Here is an 18,830-nt window from a genome sequence, read left to right on the forward strand (position 1 = left end):
CCTCTCCTTCCCCCTTGCTGGATCAAGAAGGAGGAGACGTCATCCGCTCCGTACGTGTGTTGAACGCGGAGGTGCCGTCCGTTCAGCGCTTGGTCATCGGTGATTTGGATCACGTCGTGTTCGACTACATCATCCCCGTTCTTTGAACGCTTCCGCTCGCGATCTACAAAGGTATGTAGATGCATCCGATCACTCGCTGCTAGATGAACTCATAGATGGATCTTGGTGAAACCGTAGGAAATTTTTTGTTTTCTGCAACGTTCCCCAACAATATATAACACATGTTAACTGTTACCCATCAATAATATAATTGGCAGGAGCAGGACATACCTATAGGCACAAAATCATACCCATGACATACCCATGACTAGTAGGGTAGGGTTGGGGCACTGCCCATAGTCACGAAAATGTGCATGGAACTCTACCCATGTGGGCCGGGTACCCATGCTCATGGATAAAATTATCATCCTTAGGCTCAGCGCCTCCGCCTGATGCCGTGGGGCACCACTTTGGCAACGACCTCCCGCGCTCCATGCATCGCTGCCTTGCTGCACCGCCCCGAGCGCCGGCACGCCCGAGCTCCCTTCTATGTGACCATCCCACATTGCTTGACCCGGAGCGGGTGGAGGAAGGGCCCCGCCACCGCCGAGCCACGCGGGCTTTGCTCGGCGATGCCTGCCCGGGGATAGTGGGGTGGAGCTGGCGGTGGCTAGGTTCCGCTCCCTAGCCGCCCGCAGGAGCGATCGAGGATCCTTTTTTCTCAATGGAGTTTAAAAGAGATTTGTTGTTGATTGTTGGACGACATAATATTAAAGTATAATTATTGTTGTTGTACGATCATGAAAAAATTGAGAAGGAAAATATTTCATGGCACTCCCATGGTTTGGCAAATCAAACCATTTCAAGTTGCTGATAGCCTGAAAAACACAGCAGCGGAAACTGGAGAAGCCCACGCCGAGCCCATGCCCCCCGCCTGTTGCCCAGCTCAAACTTTTCCCCATCCGATTGAAACCCTCGCCTCCACCCACCCCCAACCATGCCGCCGACGACGACGAGGCCGGCACCGGCGCTGCCGGACGAGCTTCTCGAGGAGATCTTCCTCCGCCTGCCCCCGGACGAGCCGGAGCACCTCGTGCGCGCCTCCCTCGCCTGCAAGCTCTGGCTCGGCCTCCTCGCCGGCGCTCGCTTCCGCGGCCTCTACCGCGAGTTCCATGGAGCTCCCCCCATGCTGGGATTCCTTTATAATTGGTTCTTTTGCAGCGGCCCCAAGGAGGATGACCCCGTGGCAAAATTCGTCTCCACCACCAAATTCGGTGCGCTCGTTCCCGACGGCGATGGCTGGGACCGTCAGTACACTCCGTGGGACTGCCGCCATGGCCGAGTCCTCCTCGGGGACTACACTGGGCTCATCGTTTGGGACCCCATGACAGGCCGCCAGATGAAGCTGGAAGCGCCCGTCGGCTATGTTGGCGCTGCGGTGCTCTGCGCTGTGAGGGGATGTGACCACCGTGCGTGTCATGAGGGCCCCTTCCGGGTTGTCCTCATCGGCCTGGACATGAATGAGGATGATGGTGATTGTGTTGCACACGCGTGCGTGTCCTCGCCGGTGACGCCCGAGTGGAGCAAGGAGTGCTCTGATTCTCATTTTGATGGGAGGAGCAGGGCGTGCTCTGATTCTCGTTTTGATGGCTGGAGCAAGCAGTGCTCTGGTCTTTATCTTCTCGCAGGCGATCCAAAAATCGATGCACTGCCTCCTGTCCTCGTTGATGGCGCACTTCACTTCAGGCTTACAGATGACGATGAGCGTGTAGGAATTCTCAAGTACGACTTGAGCTCTAATTGCTTATCAATGATTGATGTGCCGCTTACAAGGTTGGCCATTGTCTGGCCTGCTATCCTCATGGCACTGGAGGATGGCAGCTTGGGGTTAGCACACTTGGACGGGTTAACCCTCTATCTATGGTCAAGACAGATAGATTCCAACGGAGTTGCATCATGGACTCAGCATAAAGTCATCGATCTAAAGGAACTTCTCCCCATTCAAAATCCCAAGAAAAGAATTACTGTTATTGGATCTGTCGAGGGCCATGATATCATTTTCGTGAACATAGATCTTGGCATCTACGAGATTGATTTGAAGACACTACAGTGGAAGAAGCTATGGAAGAGAGAAAAATTCCGTTCTTTGATTCCATACATGAGCTTCTACAATCGACAAGGTATGTCTATATGTCCTTTTTCTTTTCTGATTTGGAACAGTTCTTAAATAATTAATATACCAGTTGGTGGAACAATTTAAAAGTTTGATTGTTTAGTCAGATGGGCAGTTATTTTTTATGTATCATTTTCGGATATATATGTGCTCGAGCAAACTTTGAGTGTTATGTACGCTCGAATTTTACATCTAATTATGCTTACGCCAACCCTATGAGTGCAATTATATATAGTACCACGTCTTCTTTGGAATCACACTGATAAATCCATGTTTACAGAAAGGGTGAGGCCCTGCAAGACATTGACAACGTATGGTTGAATATGCCTAAGGGCAGCAGGCAACATGAGAAATGACTATTTGAAGACGGCATGGGTCTTGCAATCAGTGTCAGTATTCGGTAGCTGTTTTAGTGCAGTGGTGCTTGTTTTTTCATAATGTTGTTGGATTTTGTCAGCAAGCTTGAGATTTTCCCCGCGTTAATGGTGTGTAAGCAGGCTAATGAATTATCTCGTAATGAACCTCCAATTTCTTGCAGCATCAGTTATGTGCTTAGTTTTTTAATTGGCTTGAAAATGTACCATGGGCACTAGTTTTGTCTTGCCACTGTAGAAACTCTACAGTTTGCTCTCATAGCTTTGAGACAAAACAGAGAACATTGATGATGGCATGTTTAGAGCTAGTGATTTCTGTTGCCAAGAGATGATGATGGTTTCTGCATGCTGGCTCACTGGTATGCCTCAATTAATTTTCTGAATTTTATTAATGCTAGAGGTCAAGTGCCTGATGTTACTCAAGAGTAAAAGTATACCATGTTCCTTATTTTATCCAGCAAGCAATGTACTGAAGAGTATAGCATGTAAACTGAAATGTTGTCGAGCAATATGCCAAGATGGTGATGATTGATCCCGCCCCACCATGGTGACACATATTATGTGGCCATTGTTCTTCTGCAGTCTCTTGTTCCCCATATCAAATTGTGTGACTCGATGGGATATGTGTCGTTAGGTAATTGTAATGGTTTGTTAGGGTTGTGGAATATGATCCTAACCGCTATGTGCTGGACTCGACTCTACGGGATACACTCTGAAGGTTAACATGGTAATCTGTTATGTGGATGGGACTCAGGATGCTGGTATTCCTCTATTTTTCACATAGTAGCTTCCTGTGTTATTTATTGAACATGAAAGATTTAGTATACAGAATTCTACAGTTAACTGCCTAATCTCTCCTCCATATACTTTATAGCGGGTATAGATTGTATCTTAACAAGTGCGGATCATTACAAAATTTAAGATCCACTGTTAAGCTTTTTCCTATGGTTACGAAATAACAAAAAAGATTTATCAAGAATTCAGAGGCGACTTTATAATCGATAGAAGGGAGGGACACATATGTCATGACTAGGTCCGGTATACAATTAGCACATCGTGTCCCTGTCCCTGTCAGAAGAAGAAGAAAGACAGAATTCTCTTAACAATCTTGCAAAGAAAATCTGTAACAGTATGTGGCCTGTTGCCAAGATATATAATTTTGGAATTATGGAAGATTTCTATTTAGTTTGTTTATTTCTGCTGCAACCTATGTTGTCCAAGTACTTGCAGTTTGCAAAGATTCTTGATTCACTGCCTGCACCTTCATGTAAGTGGCTACAAGCCTGAAGATCTCTAACTTGCAGTGTTTCGACGAATGAAACTGCCCCTCTGCGGCCTCTTTCCGTAAAAAAAAAAAAGACCGGTCACAAGAGGGACGGTCTAGACGTGCATAGAAGAGGGGTGTCCAGACTAGACATGGTGAATGATCGGAGCTTTGGTGAGATTTGTGGTTATGTTATATATCGATCAAATATACAGTGAGTAGGGCCTGTATATGTAGGCTTCAGCCGAACTCCATCATCGAACGCCATGCCTCCATGTTGCCTGGACAACAATAAGTTGGTCAAAATTCTCTCTGTCGGTAAATCCTTATCAGCAGGATACATGATTCCATGAGTAACACTGAACTGAAACTATTTCTCTGAAAAGAGCACTAGGAGCATACACTACACGTCTACTGTATTTGAGAATATCCAGCAAGTACAAAAAAGGCATAATGGATTCCAGGCTCCATGACACACGGCATTTAGAAAAATAAATCAAAAGTAGTACTTCCAAATATATTTGTCAAAAAGTCAATAAGTGATTATACCTTTGTGGATTCTCTAGCATGGTACCTATACACTGTCAAGGTATAGGTAATGCTCTAAAATGCTACATACACATTGCCAAGATATTGCTCCATACATAAACAAAATACCTGATAATCATAAAATAAATAGTTTGAAATTATTAATGGGGTCAAAGTTTGATCCCGTAATTTTTATGCTAGTCGGATTATCGGTTGAGTGTCAAGACCATATTTACCATTGATGCACTATAAGTGATTTTTACTGACTTGGAGTGGACAATTAGTAGAAATAACATAGGTTGAAGACCCATTTGAAAAATTCTGTTTATTTGACATTAATCAAGATATTTTTTAAACAAACCATTATATATATCATGTATCTTCTTACAGATTAATGATTATTCATTAAAATAGTTAAGAAAAATATATAATGTATGATAATCGCATAGACCATAAATATGTGTTATGGGATTTTTGAAAAACGTGTAGAAAAATAAATCTATTATAATTTTCTAATTATTGTGCATTTTTATTGTTTTTTAATTATTGTGCATTTTTTTTCTATTTCCATTATTTCTTTTTCGGTTTTGTAAGAAGTTGTCATTGTCAAACCTGTTTATGTGACATAAACGTAAGAAACCTCTGATGGGCGATGGGTGGGAGAGAGCGAGAATAAATTAGGGTTTCGGCACCTAATATACAGTGTAGACTACTAAGGCTTAATAGGTTGTCGGTTTTTTTAGAAGGCTTGTCTAGAGAATATTGCAAAATACCGCCTCGGATTGTTAGATATGCACAATGTTACAATGTCAATGCCTCAAACGTCAAGGATTGTTGAAAACCCCTCCTCGAGGATATCACTAACTAGAGACAATTTTGAAAACCATCGCTTCCTAAAGAAATATGGTTATATAGTAATTATATAAGGTGTGTTCAGGAATACTCCTACTATTAGCTCCGTTGACTCCAAGAAGGAGTGGGCCCAAACTCCACGGAACAAAAATTCAGGATCAGAGGGCCCCCGAAGTAACTAAGATTCATGGAGTTCCGGGTAATTACCACCATCAAAGATATAGGTTTACTTTGAGGTAGACAAAAAAAAAAGTGCATCGCCTACACATTTCCCTTATAGCCGAAACCCTAGCCGTGATCTAGCCACCTGTCACTCCTTTGGTCACCTCAATCTCGCGTAGCCCTGACGCCAAGCTCCTCACCCAGGCACCGTGATAAGCTTGTCCTCCTTCCTAACTTGTGCAACCCTGATGCCAAGCTCCTTCTCCCTCTGTTATGATGAGCTCGTCGTGTCGCCGACCTCAAGCCACCGAAGCCTTCAGCTAGCACCTAAAACTCTCACGAGATCCTCTCCAAGGACCACCTGCCCACCTGCTCTCCATCCATTTCATGAGATTTTATGGTCATGGCATGAATATTGACATAACCTGATATTTTAGGAAGAGGGACAATGTGATGGAACTTTACTACTTGAGTACTTGGAAATGTTTCTTCAAAATGAAAAAAAAACTATTTTGTGGTTCGCGACTATTGCTAGAGTCTAACTTTGTCCTGTCAACTTTATAGGGGTTGGATATTCATTGCTCAGGTGTCAAACTCACATAGCACTCCACGAAAAACAAAAATTTGAAATACAATGGAATCCAAAAGAAAAAAACAATTAAATATTTTTGGAAAAATCAGCTCACTTTGCAAAAAATCGAGGAAAATAAATTCAATAACTAGGCAGACTAATTTAACCAGAGTTTTACATGGAACTAGATGTTTAAATGACAACATTTGAAGAAAATAGGGAAACACAAAATATGGATGTTATAAAAGGACAACATTTAAAGAAATTATTGTTTTTCTATTTCTTGGGGGAAATCGCGAGGTTTTCTTTTTTTCTAAACTAAACAATTTTGTTGTTGACCACTTGGCAATATTATTTGGACTACAAATGCCATCGTCATACCACCACAGGGAAATTGAAAGAAAAAAATTGATACTGAAATTACTTAAATTATCATAACCCCTCTCATTGATTTGTCTTTCAATTTCCAACATGTGGAAGAATCGTGTGGTGCTCATATTACCACTACCCTGGAAATTGTCAAAAATCTAAAATAGGCCGATCAGAGAAAACCAAGAACACCGCACTACTCACGTCCCTGCCCCACCTGTCGGATTCCCCATCTCAAAAATTTCCCCATCCCAAACCCTCGCCGCCTTCACCCACCATGCATGCCACCACCGAACGAGCTCCTCGAGGAGGTCTTCTTTCACCTCCCGTCGAACGAGCCAGAGCACATCATGCGCACCTCCCTGGTCAGCAAGGTTTGTCTTGGCTTCCTCTCCGTTAGGTTTCTGATGGTGGAACCAACCCACCAGAGATCAAGTTCTAGACTTGGTAGTGGAAATCTCATTTATTTAATTTTTGAAATTATTTCATGCTTTTCGGCGATGTTCGTTTAGTGGGAGAAGACGTTCCTGTCAACTACGAGGTGTCTCTGGTGACTTTGTCAATATCAAGATATTGTGACGACTCAATATCTCGAAGGTGCTTCCGTCCATAGGGGTGAGTGTATCTGCATGTATGTGAGTATATGCGGTTTTCCTTGAGAAGCCGCGAGGTTTGCTCTATTAGAATTTTTTTGTTGACCATTCAACAACATCAAATGAAATCCCAAAAGGCTTTGCAAATGATTTCAGGTTGCAAGCAGGGGTTTTTTTTTTTGAAAGAAGAAAATGCAAGCACGTAGAAGAATCGCGTAGTTTGCTGCTACCAGCCCAAAGCCCAAATAGAGGCCGATCGGGGAAGGCCAGTCCGGGGCACACAACATTCCTCCCGCAGTGCGCAGTCCCGCCGCAGCAGCCCGAAAATTTCCCCACCCGAAACCCTCGCCACCGACGACCCCGGCAAACCCTCACTGTCTCACACGAAAAACGATTGACGTGGTGAAAAATTCACCCACTTGAATAATAGTAATGCAACAAATCAAATCATTTCAACATGGAGGGATCGTGTAGTTCCGAAAACAACCTGAAAGGTTTATGGGAATCTTACATTCTTAAGAAGTTGATCCCTACTACAAAGCATTCTCTCAACATGCACATACTCCACATCAGCATGCATGCCATGTCATCAATTCAATTACAATTACAACCTAGAGAGCAGACATAAAGCACGACGTTCTCTTACCAGCCCCCATCCATTTCTAGACGTAAACCACAAACTCCTCTAGAACAAAGCGAACGCACGACGTTTCATTAACTCTCAACCGTTTGCAGGCGCAAACCACGGACTCCTCTATCCCCTAATAAAACGATGACCCCTCACTACCTCTAACACCATCTTTTTCCTTCTATTCTGTAGGAAGCGGCGGATGGGTTTCGATCTCTGCATCAGGGAGCTCCCCCGGCACGAGCGTCGGTCTGTATCACCTCTGCCGCTCTCTGGTATTCTATCGGGCTATGTTCGCGCTGCTGGTGTGGTTCCCAACATCGCTGGCGGCCGCGGCGCCTTGGTCGTCCCCTACAACTCTGTCTTCGTTCCGGCCAAGGTATCTCCGGCTGGAGGTTTGTTCCGCTGGATTCCACCCGGACCAAGCCTGTTGACGGCCAGATTGGAGTCTGGACCTGGTTTTCCTAAAGGCATCAAAAGACCGGGCGTTGGCAGCAGACAGTTTGGAGGAGCGCTTCATCCACCTTCCCTGGCGAGCATTCAACAGGGTGCTGCCCTAGCTGATTCAGGGCCGAGCTTCTACTGCGGGGAAGGTAGTCTTCTTCAGCAAGTTCAGGCCCCGTAGCTGTCGATGATGGTGAAACCACGTAATTCATTGTTGTCTTAGTTTCTTCAGAGCTTTTTTTTTGCGGGGTAGTTTCTTCAGAGCTACTGCTGTTGTAACGCTTGATACTTCCCCACAACCCATCGATTACATGGCCTCCAGCCAGATTTGATCCTTCTTCTCCTCACAAGTCAAAACACCAGGTGCATGTACTCCCTCCGACTCCTTTTAAGTCAATCTCCTCCAACTTTGACCAAGTTTATATAAAAAATTATAGACATTCACATAACAACACCAATATCATTAGATTCATCTTGGAATATATTTTCATATTATATTTATTAGATATTATAGATGCTGATAATTTTTAATATAAATTTGGTCAAACTTATCAAAGTTTGACTTTCGGCAAAACCAATGTGCAGAATAAAAAGGATCGGAGGGAGTATACAGAACTGATGAGGCAGACGACCAGCCCACTACGGAGGTTAAGGGAGCAGCAGGCCACCCTCCATAATGCAGGTTTGTCCCTTCCTACACTGGCTAGAACGCTGGCTATACATTGTGAGTCACGAGGTACGGACCACAGGATGTCTCTTCCATCTCACTACTACAGATCTTATTCTTTTTAGAATCTTACTAGCACATATGCACGTGCGTTGCAACGGGAGATAAATAGTATGCATTTAAAGGACGTTTAGCTTCTCGGTTTCGCCACATGTGAAAGTATTAATCCGCTATTTTTCCATTCATTAATCAAGGGCATTTAAGAGTTTTGTTACGTCACCGTATGTCAGATAAGGCACATGAGTTATTCAATCTACTTTCCTTTCAATCCTTTCGATCGAGGGGATTTTAAGGTATGAAGTTTCTAATTATTCTAGGAGACATGAACAATTTTTTAAATACGGAATATTTTTTTAATTATGTACACTTTAAAAAAACACGAACAAAATATGAAAAGGAACATCTTTTAAACTCACAAACATTTTCTGAAAATACCAGCTTTTTTATAAAAATATTAACATTATTTGACTTTGTGAACATTTTTTTAAAAACGGGAACATGTGTCGAAAATTCCTAAGATTTTTAGAAAATGTGTATCTTTCATACAAAGCATTATTTTTAATTGTGCAAATTACACTAAAAAAGAATATTTTTCGAATTTGGAGCATTTTTGAAATGCCATTTTCATTTAAGACATATCGAACAATTTTTAAAAACAATAATTGTTTTTTTAAAAACGGGAATTGTTTTGCAGGTTCTGAATATTTTTCAAAATAGCAACAAAATTTCGGAATTCTTAACATTTGCAAAAAAAATGTTTTTCCTAAGTCTGAATTTTTTAAGAGTTTTTAATTTAAGAAATAAATTCTAAAAGAAAAATAAACTTGGAAGGGAAGAAAGAGATATGGAAAGGAGAATAAAATAGAAGTAAAACACAGAAACAAAGAACATGGGCCAGCCCACTATTGGTTGTCCTGTGCGAAAATCAGACAAAAAAACATGAACTTTATTTGAATTTTTGAACATTTTCTAAAATTGGAACATGTGTTTCATAAGATTTTTAGAAAATGTGTATCTTTTATACACGAAGTACATTTTTAGTTTTGACAATTTAAATAAAAAAAATAATATTTTCTTAATTTGCTACATTTTTTTGAAATGCCAGTTTCTTTTTAGACATCTCGAACAATTTTGAAAAGTATTGTCTTTTTGCAAAAATGGGAAACTTTTTGCATGTTCTGAATATTTTACAAAATAGCAAGAAAATTTTGGAATTATGAACATTTTCAACAAATTGTTTCTTAATTCTGAACGTTTTTTATGAATTTTTAATTTACGAAATTAATAATAAATTTAAAATAAAATTGGAAGGGAAAAAGGAGATAGAATAATAATAATAATAATAATAATAATAATAATAATAGAAGTAAAACACAGAAACAAAGAAAAATGGGCTAGCCCAATATTGATTGTCCTGTGCAAAACTCCACTATTTGTCGCCGTGTGCGGGAAATAGTCTTTTATCAACTGCGTGGGTAGACAAATAAGTGGGCTGGCTTCGCTGGGCCAGAGCGCGCGGCCCAGGTACGGAAATTTTCTTTTAGCAAACAAAGGCATAAAAAATTAGTACCACCTCGGATAGCAAAAAGAAGTTCTTTTCAGCGGTGAACGGATGAAAAAACTTGACGAAATGCAGCTTGCTTTATTAGTAGGTATAGATATAAATATAGATTTGAATTCCAGGATTCACTGTATTATTTTGGTTAGTTTACATTTTTACCATCTAACGCATGATGTTTTTTCATTGTCTTTGATTTTGCATCAATAGGCCAGTCTGTTGCTGCAGTTTACGAGCAAGAGATTCCAACCGACAGGCAAAAGATCCATGTTTGGGGCATAATATGTGCAGTTGTGTTGTATTTTTCTCCTCTCCTGTTTTATTGCACTACTTGCTTGCTAAATCAATTGGAGGCAATTGCTCCTCTTTCCTAACTTTGAGCAATTAGTTTATCTTCAAATATGTATCTTTCCTTCCGTGTATTTCACCTTTTTAATTCTGTGTAGATTAAATTTACTGCTCCTTTCGATGTTATATTTTGGTTAGTTCTATGCAAAGTTAATCATTAGAAAATTTAATAGGATTTTTGTGCAAATTAAAGTTAATCATTGTGGCAAAGCACAAAGAACTTAGCAAGAAAAACTCTTTTTAGCTATTTTTCTACATTATAATACTCAATGTATACTCTTACTATTATATATGCAATTTTATAGAGATAGACCTACATCTACCCGCAGCAACGCGCGGGGTATCATCTAGTGTTATCTAGCGACTGTTCCCTAGGAGGAAATGAACCCTCTCATAGCCACATGATCAAGATCTGACAGTGACAGTTTTTGGATGAAAAAGCAATAAAATAAATAAAGTGACATGCTTTTGTCAAAAAATGCCATCCTCAAACACTAAAATTGCCAGCCGTGTCATTCACAAATGTCATCCTAACTAGCAAAATGTCTCTAGCTATTGCAGTCCAATATTTAACATGACCACCATGTGAGGCCCAAACGAGACCACCACACATGCTCTCACCCAGGCCCCAATGAGAAGGTCACACAAAAAACAGTCCACAAACCCACACCACCTCGAACTTTTCCCCTCCCGATTGAAGCCTTCGCCTCCACCCACCACCAACCATGCATGTTGAGGACGGGGCGTCGACCCGTTGGCTGGGCAGCTGAGGTTGCTGCCAGCCCATCCGAGTTCGAGTCCAGCTAGGACTCGTGATGCTTGCGGAGTTTCTTCTATAAAAAAATGCCAACGAGGGTTAGTCCTTAGGCTGGTCTCATTTTTTTAACCATGCATGTCGCTGTCGCTGTCGGACGAGCTTCTTGAGGAGACCTTCCCCTGCCTCCCACCAAACGAGCCCGAGCAACTAAAAAAACTTGAAGAAAAATAACGAAAACTAGCAAAACATAAAACATAAATGTTAAAACCTTTAATAAAAATATGTCATTCTTAAAAAAATATCGATTTTTTCTAGATTTTATTTCTATAAAGAAATAATTGTATTGTTGATTGTTGTAAGGTATCAAATGAAAATATAAATATTGTAGTCATACTGCAATGATAAAATTGAAAATAGTGAAATTATCATTACTCTCTTGTGCTTTGGCTAATGATTTCAAGTTGCAAGCAAGTAGAAGAATCGTGTAGTGCCTTTTTTTCTTCTTCCGTGAAGCTCCCTCATGGAAATTGTAGTGCTTTTGTTGTTATTTCTTTAAAGCGAGAAGGTACTTCAGATTTATGGAAGGGCTCAGCGGCGACGACTGCAGCTCCAGAACGCTGGTCCTTAGAGGCATGTGCACGAAGACTTTTCGGCTGTTATCGACAAGATCAAACTAGCTCAAATAAGGGAATGACGACAGCGGCGCGTCGACAGCTCGTTCTGGCAACAGTAGTGGTTGTTTGGTGTCTCGAAATCTCAATGTATTTTTTTATGTTTGAGATAATTTGTACTTCCGATAAACTTTTGTATTCCCTCTGTAAACTAATATAAGAGCATTTAGATCATGCTCTTATATTAGTTTACAGTTTTAGTGATCTAAACGCTCTTATATTAGTTTACAGTTAATGATCTAAACGCTTTCATATTAGTTTACGGTGGGAGTAATATATCTTATCTCTTCGGACAAAGAGAGAGAATGGTCTGGTCTGCTTTTTTATTAGAAGAGAGAGAATGCTCTGTTTTTATTTTTTTGAGGGGTGAGTGAATGCTCTGTTTTCCTTTGGAGTCTGAGAATGCTGTGCTCAGCCCAAAGCCCAAAGCCCAAATAAATCTGAGCTCGCCACTATCCATCATCCATCCCATCCTATTCCTTCCTTCCTTTTGCCGCAGCAGCTAAGAAACTTCCCCACCCGAAACCCTCGCCGCCTCCACCAGCCATCACCATGCCGCCGACGACCCCCGTTCCATCTCTGCCGGAAGAGCTTCTCGAGGAGGTCTTCCTCCACCTCCCGCCGGACGAGCCGGAGCACCTCGTGCGCGCCTCGCTCGCCAGCAAGCTCTGGCTCGGCCTCCTCACCGGCGCTCGCTTCCGCGGCCGCTACCGCGACTTCCATGGAGCTCCCCCCATGCTCGGCTTCCTATATACCCTGCCCTTCTTATGTTCCAGTCCGCCGTCGACAGACCCCCGCCCACACTTCGTCTCCACCACGAAATTCGCCGCACGCATTCCCGACGACCTCCGGGGGCACTCGGAGTACGATGCGCAGGACTGCCGCCATGGCCGCGTTCTTATCAGGTGTAAGGATCTGGGACACAGGATGCTCTTCATTTGGAACCCCATGACGGGCTGCTCCACGGAGCTGCGCCCGTCCACAGAATACATGGAGGCCGAAAGCCATGGGGCTGCGGTGCTCTGCGCCCTCACCGGCTGTGACCACCGCGCGTGTCACGAGGGCCCCTTCCGGGTCGTCTTTGTCTACCTGGACCAGGATGAGGGCGAGGGTGTTTGTGTTGCATCCGCAGCCGTGCTCTTGTCTGATTCTGATTCCAGCAAGCGGCCCAATGGCAAATGGTGTGAGCCGTGCTCTCGTCTTCATCTTGTGGACGATGCATTCATTGAGGCAAGACCCCCAGTCCTCGTCCAAGACGCACTTCACTTCATGCTTAGGCACTATGAGGATTATCGTCGTGTAGGAATTCTCAAGTATGACTTGGGCTCTAACTGCTTATCACTAATTGACGCGCCATTGGAGGGGCCTGTCATTGACGATGCCGCCACACTCATGGCGATGGAGGATGACAGCTTGGGACTTGCACATGTGGAAAGGTTAACCCTCAATCTGTGGTCAAGGCAGATGGCTTCTCACGGAGTTGCCTCATGGACTCAGCGTGCAATCGTCGATCTTGGGAACCTTCTCCCCATTCAAAATCCCGAGGAAGATCTTGAACTGCTTGGATCTGTGGAGGGCAGTGATACTGTGTTCGTGACCACGGACATGGGCATCTATGAGATTAATCTCAAGTCACTACGATGGAAGAAGCTGTGGAAGACAGACAAGTTCTGTGCTTTGATTCCGTACATGAGTTTCTACAACCGCTGAGGTATATATCTATATCTGTAGTCCTTTTTTTCTTCTTCTGATTTGGGAATAAAGCTTAAAGTATAAAGTATAAGCTAGTGGAACATACAAGTCACTAGATGTCTAATCAGATTGGAAGTTATATTTGAAATGCATCCTAACAAACTGAGTGGTATGTAACACTCGAATTGTGCTTATTTAATTGGCAATTTATGTTGTATTCACACTGAAAATTCTATGTTTGCAGAGTGATGCGGTGAATTGACAACATATGGTTGAGTATGTTTAAGCCAGGAGGCGACTCTCATCATCACAAAAGATGACCAACTTGGAGGCGACAGTGGTCTCTTGATGAATTATGCCATTATTTAGTAGCTGGTTTGGTGCAGTGGTTCTTGTTTTATCATATTGTTATTGGCTTTTGTCAGTAAGCTTGACAGGTCCCCGTGTTGTCTTATGCCATTATTTAGTAGCTGGTTTGGTGCATCGTAAGCGAGTGATTGGATTATGTTTGTAATGAACCTCTAATTTCTTGCAGCTTCAGCTATGTGGCATCTTGTAATTTGCTCAAAAATGCATCTGCAGACAATATCTTAGTGTTTCCATTTAAAAACTTGTACAGTTTGCTCTCCCAGCTTTGATCCAATATCTGAATTCTCATCTTCAAAAAGAGGTGATGAGACATGTCTAGAGCTAGTGGTTCTTGTCTCTCAAGAGATGATCATGGCTTTCTGTATGCTGGCTTGCTGATATGTCTTAATTTATCTTTGAATTTAATTAGTGCTACATGTCAAGTGCTGATTTTATTGCATTTATTTAGCAATCAATGTTATTATGTTAGTGAAATCTTGAGCTATAAGTTGAGGGAACTGACTGACTGAGAAGATGTGATCTGCATGACTGTATGAAGACCTCAAAGAGGTTTTAATTGCTTCAGTAGCTTCATAAAACTGTCAGCTATTTGTTCATTGTTTCTTGCATATTTTTGCCAAAGGTGCATATAGTACTAGACTGCAATATTAGTGAGATGAAGATGTTTATATGTTTGGTCATAGAGTGCAAGGCTATAGTTATTGCAATTGCTTTTTTTTATCATACTTTCTAGAATGGCTCATGGATTTTTATTATTTCTTAGACAAGATCTTTTACTCAAAGGCATCAACACACATTTCTCTATGTTTTTCTGTACTTTTATATAAATCTGCATGTCTTGGAAAAAAATGGATTTACACGACCTGGTCTCTATTCAAGTCTGGACTGTTCCTCTGCTAGGTTACTGAGTTGGCTCCCCCCATTATTCTTCATCAGACAACACACACTTAATAGAAAAACGAGGTTTCTTCTTGGAAAACTTCTGTACTCATGACTTTGTTTCATATTTTCTTCATATGTGGGTGTTCGTGGTAGGTGGTTTGTATTCTTACAGCAGGATATATATTTGTATATTTTTTTTCAATGAAAATGGAACCGGAGGTGGGCCCCCTGCTCATCAGTTTTTTGGGGGGATATTATTATTTGTGCATTGCTGGGGAGTTGCTTGTTATGCTGGTTGAGTATGTTGAAGAGAAGGATGCCACTCTAGTCAACACGAGAGATGGTCATGATTTATCCCACCTTCATCGTGGCTATCCCATATCGTGGCACATACTTGCACATACTATGCTGGCACATACTATCATTAAGATATAATGAAGTAAAGCCTGACTTTCCTAGTTTCTAGGGATTTGATACCCCACCCTTTATGAGATGAACAATTAATAACAATCCCACAAAGGTCAATAGTCAATTGGCGGAAAGGATGAGACATTTTGCCGGAATTCATTCTTCGCAGCAAAAGTTTATTAAACCCCCTGAGGGGTTTAATCATTCATTTTCTCCTCCAAGTTTGTCTGCTATTGGAGAATCAAAAACTGGAGGATTTAATGGTTTACGGTTTATCATGACTGCTTTGGATTATTGCGCATTAAGATTCTGTCTACACAATTCTGCTGTTAATTGCCCAATATCTTCTCTGTATACTTTATATTGGATATATAGCAGTTCACTGAGGTTATCTGCGAGGTAATATCTTAAAGTTTGAAGATCATTACAAATTTCAAGATTCACGATTAGGCTTTCCTACAGTTAGAAATAACAAGAATATTTCATGACTTTATAATCTATGCAGGGGACACATTTTCAGAACAATAGGAAAACGTCATGAGTTTGTTTCAGGCACAAAATACAGTTAGAACGTGCACACGTCAGAAAAAGAAAGGCAGAGCTTTCTTTATAACCTTGCCGATAGAATTTCTAACATTATGCATGTGGCATCTTGGCAAGATATGTAATCCTGGAAGCATGGAAGTTTTCTATTTAGTTTGTTTATTTCTGCTGCCACCTATTTTATCAAAATATTTGCATTTTATAAAGATTACTGCTTCACTACTAGTACTTGTCATCATAATGCAAACTAAAGGTATCTGTTCTGAACTCAATTACCAGCATTGGCAGCTGAACAAAGTTCTCCTTTTCTGTGTGAACTAGTTTCTGTACCTTAATCCCGGCTGAATGAGAATCTTGATTTCAAAAGAGATGGTTCACTTCTGGTATTATGAAACTAATGTGAATCTTTAACCTGCAGGGCTGATGGCTCTGCTAAGGTGGATAGCGATGGCATTCCTTGTGATGACAATGGCAGACTTGAGTGATCAGCATCTTCGTCTGGCAGGACCACCTTTTCGATAACACCAACTCCTGTCTTGAGTTTCTACCTGGACGTCGCTGTGGCCAGGCACCAGCAGGCCTGTGCACTCAACAGTACTCCCTCATTGCTCGTAAAGAGGAGATATACCTACGACCAACAAGGCAATGGTTCTAGTGCATATGCCATCGACGAGGACATATGGTACGGACGTTGTACCCACCAGGCTTTTGAAGGCGAGGCTAACTATTGCTCTAGTTGAAACTTTGACCAGAGAAGTTATAGTAACGGGTGAGGAGTTCCTGTTGAAAGTTGAAATGGTAGTTCTAGAGAGAGACTTTGAAGGCGGAGAAGGCTCACGAGTTACGTACTAGCATTGTTAGAGAAAGAAAAGATAAATAGCGCCCTTGCTTTTTGAGATGTGTTTGTTGGCCGTGAGGAGGCAATGACACAGTGGGAGATGTATCATCCACGTACTGAACTTTGTGGTGAAGGATCATCGTGGAGAATGTGAGTTTACACATTGCTTTGTGAGTTTACACATTGCTTTGCAATTATTCTTTGTTTCTCGCACTCCTTCCACCTGAATATTTGACAAGTTCTGTCATATTGGCACATCATCTTTAAAGTTTACAACTGCACATATAGATATGAGCACATGAATTCTTTTCTGCACTCTAGATTTTTTTAGGGCACTCGCTGATAAAAGAATGCTTTCTTAATGAAGGATTTTGACCAACATAATTTACTGTTAGTCTGTTACTGCTACTGACTGATTTATGCCATCTCATTGTGTCAAATGCTACTAAAATGGGTGGAAAAAAAATGAGTTCCTCGCTTGTATGACCAATATATATATAGTTTACAGAAAGGAGAATGTATTCACTTTTGTTCATCTTGTAGGTTTCTTAGAACAAATTCATCTGTACCTACAATGTTTGTTCCTCTTAGGCCCAACAAACTGACTGATTGATGCTTCTGTTCTGTCCCCCATGCCGACGGGAATTGCATTCAGAGACCACACAGCCCATGCACCGCACAGGATGAGACACGCCTCACCCCGGCTGACCATGTCTCCTTCAATGATATCTAGTGCCCAAGACTCCGGATGAAGTATAGGTATTTTAATTCCAGTTCGAAGCTCCATCTGATTTCAGAAAGCCCATGCCCAGGTGCACTTGAATAATGCATGTTGTGTGTTCTCGTCGCCACCACAGTCGTCACAGAAAGGAATTTGTTCCACATGGTGATCTCGAAGAATCGACCAACAGGGAATGGAGTCTTTTATCACCCGCCACCAAAAACATCTGACGTTGGGAGGTACTTCCAGCTGCCAAAGGGTTTTCCAAGCTGTTTTGAACCCATTAGAACTAACTGCAACCTCTTCTCTATCTTGATTACCAGTAAGCAGTTTGTAGGCCGAACGCACAGAGAATTGGCCCTGTTTATCTGGTTGCCATGCCCAGAAATCATCTCCAGGACTAATGGGAATCCGTAAGATTGCTTCAGCATCTATCTGTAGAAAGTTCTCTCTTACAGCCTGAGCGTCCCAGTCATGCTGATTCACTTCAATCAGTTCACTAGCATATGTGACTGTAGCATGTGCCACTGGTGGTTTTGATTTGTGACTCGTGGGCATACCATCAAAGTTTTTGCTTCCTCGATTGTGACTTGTGGTAAAGGTGATACTTTGTCCGTCGAACCATCGTGTGCTCTAGATCCTTGTGCACCGAGAACTGGAGAGAGCAATGAAAATATATCTCTGGTGTTGCATGCCCGCGCCAAGGTTCTCGTCTATACGGAAAAATAATTTATAATATTTGAATTTTTCCAAATATAAATTTCATATTTACAAAACTACTGTGCTCCAAGAAACCCAGGAGCCAAGGTTCTCGTCTATATGGAAAACAAATTTATAATATTTGAGTTTTGCAAATATAAATATCATATTTTCAAAAATACCAGGCTCCAAGAAACCTAGGAGTCAAAATGGCACAATGTGGATGGTGTTATGATGTTGATGTGCTATCCCTTGCCTTAGGATTATGTTTCATATTCTATTTTTATATGTGTGGAATTTTTTGAAAAATGGTACATACATTGCTAAGGTGATATACATGTCACATCATATATGTGATGTAACTTAAAAGTTAGGTTTTATAGTGTTGTTTTTGCTCCATGCATAGATAAAATATCTTATAATCACCAGAGACAAAGTTTGATCCCTTAATTTTATATTAGTCGGATCAACGCCAAGTGCCAAAACCATGTTTAGCATTGATCCATTGTTGCACTAAAAGTGATTTTGATGATGATATGGAGTGGACAATTAGAAGAATAAAATAGGTTCAAGACCCACTTGAAAATTTTGGTTTATTTGGCATAAATCTTTTTTTCTAA

At 41.6% G+C, this 18,830-nt stretch overlaps 2 protein-coding genes across 2 annotated transcripts; both read left to right on the forward strand.

The window, feature by feature from the left end:
* Positions 1 to 945: 945 nt before the first annotated feature.
* Positions 946 to 2,874, forward strand: LOC125554368 (uncharacterized). The gene is made up of 2 exons (XM_048717942.2): positions 946 to 2,219; positions 2,493 to 2,874. The coding sequence occupies exons 1-2, from the start codon at positions 1,037 to 1,039 to the stop codon at positions 2,531 to 2,533; spliced, it is 1,224 nt and encodes a 407-aa protein (XP_048573899.2). The 5' UTR covers positions 946 to 1,036; the 3' UTR covers positions 2,534 to 2,874.
* Positions 2,875 to 12,532: 9,658 nt separating this feature from the next.
* Positions 12,533 to 14,360, forward strand: LOC125554046 (uncharacterized). Its single transcript, XM_048717670.2, has 2 exons — positions 12,533 to 13,769; positions 13,995 to 14,360. The coding sequence occupies exon 1, from the start codon at positions 12,611 to 12,613 to the stop codon at positions 13,766 to 13,768; it is 1,158 nt and encodes a 385-aa protein (XP_048573627.1). The 5' UTR covers positions 12,533 to 12,610; the 3' UTR covers position 13,769; positions 13,995 to 14,360.
* Positions 14,361 to 18,830: the final 4,470 nt, after the last annotated feature.

Source organism: Triticum urartu, chromosome 4A (genome assembly GCF_056163025.1).
Source record: "Triticum urartu cultivar PI428250 chromosome 4A, HENAU_Tu73, whole genome shotgun sequence".
NCBI lineage: Eukaryota > Viridiplantae > Streptophyta > Magnoliopsida > Poales > Poaceae > Triticum > Triticum urartu.

Bases quoted from the DNA above. Each gene is read 5' to 3' on its own strand.
- LOC125554046 (XM_048717670.2), top strand. From the start codon at position 12,611: ATGCCGCCGACGACCCCCGTTCCATCTCTGCCGGAAGAGCTTCTCGAG.
- LOC125554368 (XM_048717942.2), top strand. From the start codon at position 1,037: ATGCCGCCGACGACGACGAGGCCGGCACCGGCGCTGCCGGACGAGCTT. The intron at 2,220-2,492 runs GTATGTCTATAT...CCATGTTTACAG, and splicing joins GAGCTTCTACAATCGACAAG to AAAGGGTGAGGCCCTGCAAG.